Source organism: Numida meleagris, chromosome 4, assembly GCF_002078875.1.
Source record: "Numida meleagris isolate 19003 breed g44 Domestic line chromosome 4, NumMel1.0, whole genome shotgun sequence".
Classification (NCBI taxonomy): Eukaryota; Metazoa; Chordata; class Aves; order Galliformes; family Numididae; genus Numida; species Numida meleagris.
In genome coordinates, this window is record NC_034412.1 from 38567625 (window position 1) to 38576065 (window position 8441).

The 8441-nt window shown below is 45.0% G+C and overlaps 1 protein-coding gene and 1 long non-coding RNA gene across 5 annotated transcripts in view; one reads left to right on the forward strand and one right to left on the reverse strand.

The window, feature by feature from the left end:
* FBXW7 (F-box and WD repeat domain containing 7) overlaps positions 1–8441 on the reverse strand; it is a 170379-nt gene that overhangs the window by 23720 nt on the left and 138218 nt on the right. Inside the window, exons 1-3 of one of the 3 annotated variants that reach the window (XM_021394150.1) lie at positions 8277–8435; positions 5985–6067; positions 2821–2962 (exon numbers count right to left, since the gene is read on the reverse strand). In XM_021394150.1, coding sequence (XP_021249825.1) covers positions 2821–2962; positions 5985–6067; positions 8277–8414 — 363 coding nt within the window. In that variant the 5' untranslated portion in view covers positions 8415–8435. Of the gene's footprint in view, positions 1–2820; positions 2963–5984; positions 6068–7730; positions 7811–8276; positions 8436–8441 lie in introns of those variants that run through there. The other 2 variants (XM_021394151.1, XM_021394149.1) reach the window with 2 other exon arrangements.
* Positions 7541–8441, forward strand: part of LOC110397622 — a 3574-nt gene continuing 2673 nt past the window's right edge. The window contains exon 1 of one of the 2 annotated variants that reach the window (XR_002437891.1): positions 7541–8155. This is a non-coding gene — a long non-coding RNA (uncharacterized LOC110397622). Of the gene's footprint in view, positions 8156–8298; positions 8388–8441 lie in introns of those variants that run through there. The other variant, XR_002437890.1, reaches the window with a different exon arrangement.

Sequence of the window (8441 nt, forward strand, 5' to 3'; positions counted from 1 at the left end):
CAAATTTTTGGTCAAGTTACCTAACACTGTAAGTATGCAAAGTAGGAATAACGAAGAGAGAAAAACAGAATCTAAGATTTAAAGCAGTACTGTCTCTGACTGAATGTAGCACGCAGCTGATCTTTTTCCTTATCGCAAGCAACTTGGTGACTTACAAATATTTCCTGTTCCAAATAAAATAAAAATAAGTTCATTGTAAAAGAAGAAATCTTGTAATGATACACTTGGTCACTGTTTTAAAAATCCTGTAGCAGACATTAAAAAGACCTGAAGTGTCAGTGCAGAACAGATAAACAAGTGGCCTTTAAGAACTTAAATGGCTCAAACCTATGAAAATGCTTTTCTATTTCTGTTTCCAGACTAACATTTCATTGAAATCAATATACATCTTCATTTTTAAAGGGAAACCACAAACGCACTTCCAACTGTTTCTCCTTTCTGCATTAGTTTTTGTCCTTTTCAAAATGAAAGGCTTAGGTCAACTACAAAACGTAACAGCAGTAGTAATGTATAGAAATAAATTTTAAACCCCACAAACTTAGAGGACATCTTGTTTTCTTAGTATTTGAATTCTTTTGCTTTTAAATTTGATGCCCCCACACCCCCTCCCCAAAGAAGTAAATAAAAAAGAGCGACTGAAGGCCAATGTACAGGCCAGGGACCTCCAAGTAACTGAGAATCCCTGCTTACTGCTGGTTTCCATGCCGAAGTTTGGTTCTTCCTTGAAACAGGACATATGTCCAGCTAATGTGCCCCTGGAAACTTAGCTTTTAAATTAATTGGAAATATATTTTCACATAAAATATGATAGGGCTATTAAACGGGTGCTGGAGGCATGAAGTACGTAACGAAGAAAGGCCTCCCATTTCTGTTTCTGAACCGTAAAAGCTTGGCATTGCCAGAACGATGCTACACGTGCCATTCGATTCTTCTCTCTGGGCAGAGCTACCTCCCCTGACTTGGAGATTGTGCTTTCAGCATTTCAACAGGTAAGACTCACCTCCTTCATAAAATTCACGTGGGAAATAAAAAGGTGGAAAATGAGGGTGCTTGGCATGAGCCAAGGAGGTGTAACACCAAAAGGCAGCTACGTGACTCTGAAGGTTTGGGGTTCCAAAGTAAAGGACTCCCTTTGTGAATGCAGTACAAACTATAAGTAAGAGCAGCTGCTATCACCGAGTGCTACTAGATGATCCCCAGCTATTTAAGAGAGGCCTCTTCCTCTCAAGAGTCCAGATCAGAACTTGGGAATTACTACAGCCAGTAAGTATTTTCAAAAACCAAAAATATCTAATTATTTACTTAATGGAGAGCATCATTCCTCCATTACAAAACCAAAAATAACAAGAACCCAATTACAGGCAGACTTTCCATGGGCTTACAGACTTTTCCTGATGCTGACTAAACAGCAAGTAGCCCTGCTCTTACTGCCACGCATGCATCCCGCTCTCAAACATTTTGGCCTTTCATTATTTTTTTTTTCACAAGTAGCTACTGGTAACTGTTGATCTTATATGAGAAAATGCACATTGTGTCCTATGCGTAACAAAATAGCTTTCCTTAGCTTAAAAGCTTTAACAGCATATTAAAATACAAAGTACCATTCAAATATGATCCTTAAGGGTTAAAAAGACACATTTCCGTGGACAGTCCTAAAAAAGACACACTTCTACAATTACACGTGAGTATTTCTACAACACTGAATGATGTGTACAAGAACATCTTAATTCCAAACTTCCACTGTTTTATGCAGATCATAAACGGGTAAAAATAAAGAGGGAAAGGAGCTCTCCATTATTATTTTAATGTTCAGAAGTGACAGTGATTGAGATCAATGGTACTATGTGGCAGCATGAATCAAGCCAAAAGCACGCTCCCGCCTGCAAAATTGTATGCTCGCTACTGTATCTACAACAGTGTTGTTCTATCTTTGGAAATGTCTGTTATCATAATTGAAACTATGCCTGTATTAGTTACGTATTCCTTCTGAAAACATTTTTAGAAGTAACAGTTTATTAATCAAGATTTGAAGACACATTCAAATCAATGACTGGGAGTCATCTCTCCGTAAAAACGCAGCGCACAGCAAAGAGCTCTCTGATGTTCTTTGTGCCCTAGGAGCACCGCCCTGCCCCAAGGTGTGTCAGTGTTAATGCACACTGAATTGGCTCAGCTGCTCCCAATTTGGTGTCACCCAGGTGTCAGCTTCCACTGTGCAAGTGCCCCTCACACCTCCGGGTTTTGGTTTCTCTGCTTTTCCGTCACACTAAGTTTTAGGCATTGTTGAAAGCCTCTTTTCACTCTGCTCTCAGTGTATGCATGTGTACCAGCTGACATTGTGTTCAGTACTCAAACATCTGAAAAACACACACTGAGTTTCCATTTAACCTATTTTTCCTAAACATTTCTTTCTATTCTTAGAAGACACCAGACTTAGGATAAATTTAGTGCTATACCTACGCTGAGGCAAACCACGCGCTCCCGCTTGCCAGTCTCCCAGTGAAAACGTCTCCAGTTAGCTTGAGGCCACGGAGGCAGCCGTAACATGCTGGACTGAATTTGCAGAAAATGTGAAAGCATCAAACAGTACGGGCTATTTTATTAAGAAACCAGAGAAAGCAGTACTTTTTGTGAGTTTCTACAATAACTAGCTAAAATGGGCAGCCGCATTTCCCTGAAGTTGATGCCCGTTTGTTTTTGCGACAGCACACAAAAATCAATGCAGGGAACGTTCTGGGATATACAGTGAGGAATGCCCTCACCGAAGCAGCCTTTTGCTTCAGTCATGGAGGTAAGCTGCTTTCTTTAAGCACTAGTTACCTGAAACATTTTCAGCCATTCCTGAAGGCCCGTGGGTGGCTGCACAGATGTAATGCGGCGGCGCTGCTGCCCCTGGCCATTGGCTGCCCTCAGGTCCCCAAAAGTGGTAGGTGTGGCAGAGCACGGCACCAGCCCCGTGGTACTGGAATACAAAGACAAAATGAAAGTCGCGTGTAAAACACTGAGGAAAATTTAGAGTCTACTGGCAGAAAAAAGAAACCTAGTACAGAAGTTGTGTCTATTACTTAGTTTTTATTTAAAAAGCCTTAAAATTCCTGCAGTGACAACGACGTGAAAACATCCTGTTGGTCGCCCGAGGCATCGGTTTCTCTGATGCCTTCTCATCCCTTGCTCCCATAAATTCATTTCTACCACTGCAGTACTAATCTGCTAGAGCCAAAAAACAACCGCTCCACCAACTGCCCAGCACGCTGTCATAAGGATGCACGGTCCTATACTCCTTCTCTTGCCAGAGGATTTCCTTTTCCTCTGGGCTGCATTTGTGCCTTCTGACGGGGGTGCAAGGGAGCCAGGCTTCAGAGTCTCATCTGTATGTAGCGTGCTATCGCTGCTTCATCGACAAACAGAAAAATATCTATTGTTAGCTCTTAATACGTTTTGTTGACAGAGCTACAAGTATCAAACAATTCCACTGCCCTAGTGATTGGAGTTGGCCTTTGAAGTTCTCGTTAGTGTTTTAAGGTTTGTGTGTTGATGGAGGACGTGGGAACCATGTTCCCTCCCAAGGGAGGGGGGGGGGGTGAAGTGAAGAGGAGCCAAAGGTGCTCCCTGAATTACAGTTTGTTTTTTGCAGTCTGACATGTTAAAAAACAGCTCATTCATATGGGACAGGGCTTTACGAAAAATAAAAGCCAGGATTAAGCTGCTATTGTAGGAGACTACAGTAATACAGCTGAGTTCTCTCTTTTTTTTTTTTTTTTTAAACACAACGTAAAGTACTTTGCTCACAGAATGCCAACACTGTATTCCCTAGCAGGAAATTTGGAACTGTAGGATGGTGTTTTCACAAACATTATAATTTTAAATACAGTTGCGGGACTCCAAAAAAAATCCTTTTATTTATGATAAGCCCAACTCTTCAGCAGGTATGAGCTTCAGGGGTTTACTGACATTTCACTGGCTGCAGGAATAGCTTCCAATGATGCAGAGCAGGTTCATTTTCATATTTATCTCATCATAATCTACACATATTTCACTTTTCAATCTTCCTTGTTCTGAAGGACAATCGTAGCACGGTCTACCGTTTACCCAAATCGGTGAAGAAAAGTAGAGAATGATTTCAATAGGCTTATTTTTTGCTGCTAATTTTACTAAGTAATAACATAAAGATAATGTAATATAAAAAAATACGCTTTCAGAGATCAGGGATCCTCTTAATGGCACTCGTTTACTGGCTTTACCTGGTATATACAAACAAAGTTCATCAGACCTGCCAAGTTAAAGAGCGTCTGATCCCAGGGAAAATGAAAAAGCAGACACAAGAGCCACATTATTTGCCTAAACGTTATTACAGAAAAATACAACCGAACAGTTTAAAAGAGAGAATAAGATGTTACTTAAGGACTCTTTTATGCCAGTAATGACTCAAAATCCAAGCGATGACAATAGAAAACATCTTTTTAAAACAAAATCTGTGTTTACAGCCTACCCATTCTCATCACCTGTACAGAGACAGTGCCAAGGCCTATCATTTCAGCTCCAGAATAAGGCTCTTAACTTCAGCTTACGGTGGATCTGAACAATTACATAGCCTTGAGCCTGCCACAGAAGAACAGGTACGCTTTAATTTCTTCTGTAGTAAACCGGTTCTCATTCAAAAGCAGCTATTCAAAGCAAGACCTAAAAGTGTCTTTCCTTTGACCTGAGACTAAACCACAAGATTTTTGGTCATACTTCATTTTTCTTGTTTGCTTTCATTCACTTGAAGGGGCCAGGCAGGTTTCTGTGGAAGCCGGCCGAGAGCAGCGGTTCCTTTGAACGCGACAGATACACGTGACAAAAAGTGTACTTTCGTTGTTCCTGAACTGTTTGCTTTTACATTACTGCAGAGAACGATGCGTCACGTGAAGAACGGGTGGGTGAACAAGAGCGCTTTGCTGTGAGAAGAATGGAAAAGCCTGGAGAAGCCACCACTCGTAAGAGGTGGAGGCTGCAATAAGTGCTTCTGGGCAACAAGGCACTGTCTCTCTGCTGCAGTGTTTACGTATCTGAAAAGCAACTAGGGAACCTGTTTCCCCACACTGTCCTAACTTTTCACTCACCACCTAGCAAACCTTTTAAAGGAAGAGATACAAAATATACGTTACTTTTGAAAGATCTATCAGTGGTTGAACGCTATAGTAGCATTACTGAGCAAAAACAATGTCTCCAGCCACATTTAGGAGGTGAGCCCAATGCTTGTAGAGGGGGCGATGCTTCTTACAGGGGAAAAAAAAAAATGTGTAATGGTGTAAATTCAAAACTAATGGAAAGCAGTGCAGCATGAGAGCACAATCGTTATGGCAACGATACATAAGCAATCCTATGTAGTAGGAGCTGCAGTTGTACCACGTGCAGCCAGGGCCTCCTCTGCCAGCCTGCCTCTCCTGTTTGGGTCCGAGCGGGGCGAGGGCCGCGCCGTGTGCCATGTGGCACCAGGCGGGAGCACGGCAGCACACCAGAGCCCTCGGTAATTCCACATTGCGGGTAGCAAGTACGCGCCTGTTCCCGCTAAGATCAGATGGTCCGCTCTGCCTACATAAATTTCCATTCTCTCATTCCCGTTGCCATAGCAAAGTGATACATTTGATCACAGTTTGTAATAGTCTTAAGGTTTATCATTATGTCCCTTTTTAACAGGCTGATTGATTTTATTCCCACAAATGCTTCGGCCCTTGAAAAGTCCCTAAGTGAATGGGCATGCTATATTTAGAATTAGACACAAACCTCAACTGAAGAAATGCCCAAGTCTGGCTACTTCATTAAAACTCATCTTCAGTGTACGTGATTTAAATTAGCTAAGGAATACACGAACACTGATACCACCCCTTCCTCTGCTCCGCAGTGCTTTGTCATTAAGAGGAGCAATGACCCAGGCTTAGCGATTGGAAAGACGGATACACGCGAGGATGGTGAACCAGCGGTCTGTTATCGCGTTTAATTACCTTGTGTATTCTGAGACTTTGCAGGGTTTCTTCCCCAGAGAGAAAGAACGGACCTCGGAGCCATGGTCCAACTTTCTCTTCATCTGCAAGGTGAGGGAAAAGAACAACAAGAGGGGTTTAGTGACACGACCACCATACTTACGCACGCTTCTGTAAATTCAGTCTGTTTCTACTTTGTACTTTAATAGTGAATTTCAACAAAGTTGACGCTCAGAACATCACTCAAAGCAACGTTTCAGTTTCAGGCTTTAACTAACAATACTCCATACGTGTTTTTATGTGGTACACGTACATATAAATGCTGTTTGAGGTCCAAAACCCATTGGAATTACATTTCTTTAATTCCCACGTTTCAAATGTTTAAAACTGCGCGTAACTCCATGTCGCTTCATTTACTGAACCAGCCCCTCTGTTCTGCAGGGAGGGGAGGGGAAATTCTAAACCAAACCCCTTCCTTCTCTGTGCCCAGGTTCACTGCTAAAAGTCACACGCAAATGGTTAAATTCTAGCCAAGCTGTCAGCATTATGAAGCAAACCTTCATTGTTGGGTCTAAATAAATTCAAATATGTCTTTTCTTTTGACCACGCTTTCATTTTAAAAGTTGTAGTATGACAACATTCATGGAACTGCAGTAAAACTGGCCCCGAGAGTAACAGACGTTTTCACCAAAAGGCAAAGGATGAAAAGCAGTAAATCTCGCTCCTGAATGTCACCCGCAATTAGATCTGATCAAAACCAAATAATGAGCAGGGCAGCTGCTAACAGGGGAAGCCTGTTACCGGAGAGATGGAAACCAATGAAAGCCATATTTACCCAGTCAGACAAATAAGGATTACTTTCTACATTTTGGGGTAATCTTTAACCGCAGGCTCCTGGACCCAGGGTGATGCTGCTATGCCAAACAGTTTCTGTGGGTTTTGTTGCTTTATTATTATTTTTTTTTAAGAAGCGATGCACTGGAGCACTTCAGCCAGCAGAAGGATAGTTACTGCTGTTCAGAACCGCGAGCTGCAAAACGCATGAACTACCTGTGTAACAACCCAGACTTCAATTTCAGCATTTGCTTTTTATTTATTTATTTTTTTTCCCCTAAACGTTACATTTAACATACGGGCTTTAAAAGTTAGCATTATGTACGATGCTGATTTGATCTTTTTTAATATGATACGTTCATTTAACCATTTCTTACATCGCTCTGCTGCCTACAAATAAAAACAAAAACAAAATCCAAACAGGACGGTCCATCTTATTTTGCTTTTTTTTTTTTTTTCCCCCCTCCACTTTCCCTAAACAAACGGCCATTGCAGGCAGTGTGGTTGGTTACGGAGGCAGGAAGCCGGGGCGAGCCGCCCGCGCTCCCAGCAGCCACACACCGCGTCCCCGCCGTGCCCACGCGGGACGGCGCAGCGTGTCACGATGCCAGCGCTGACCAGGACGCCTCGGGCGCTGCCAAACCGCCAGCCTCCCCGCACCGTTCCTTCCCTCGGCGCCCGGGAGGAGCGGCCCCCGGGCTTCCCCTGGAGACCGGCTGTGAGCATCGCCGCAAAACCACCGGTACCGTCTTCCATCGCCGCGCCAGGCCAGCGAGGCGTCAGAACCGCTGCCGGCGTACGCGAGAAGCTTCAGCACGGACAGACTTTTCAGAAAGGGCTTTTCGCGGGGAAGGAAATCGCCTTTCTGACAGGCTCCTAACGCGTTCCCTCTCCGGCTCTCGACAGAGGGAGATGCAGTTTCCGGGAACGCACCTTACTAGCACCGAGTACGAAGCCCGTAGCGCGGTGAGCGAGTACACAAACGCACTGTTTTGCGGTAGCAACGGCAACAACATGCGGTTCTACGCCCAGCTGCCTAACGATTTCAACGATCTCTTTTTCGCCTTATTTGCCGGCATTTTAAGGAACTTTCCCATCGGGTCCACCGCACGGGCAGGACTTTCAGCATCTCAGGAGGCGCTACGCAAATACGCGTGAAAACCGTCATTTAGCACATGGAGAAGATAAAACTTTCTCCGCAGCCGGGAGCTTCGGCGGCAAGACGCAGCCGGGGAAGGCGTTGCTGCAACCGCCAGAGAGGGACTGCGGAAGGGCTGCGAGTCCCCGCGAGCACGCAGGCGGCCGCTGGGGAAGCGCAAGTCCCTCCGACGCCGTTCGCCGCGATAATTGGGATTGCGGTGCGGGAGGAGGGCGGACCGGCGCGGCGGGCAGGCGGCACGCAGGGGGCGAGCCGCCCGCCCCACCGCGTCCCTGCGCACTGCAGCCCTCGGGCGGGGACGCGCGGCGCGGGGTACTCACTTTGTAGAAGATCATCTTGAGGGTGCCGTAGAAGCCCATGGTGTCGGCGCGCTTCCCCTTGCGCGTCCGGCGGCCGGGCAGGCGCTGGCAGTACAGCCCCTTCTCCGGCAGGTAGCTCACCGCCTCCCGCCCCGACATGCTCGGCCGCGGCGGCGGCGGCGGGCA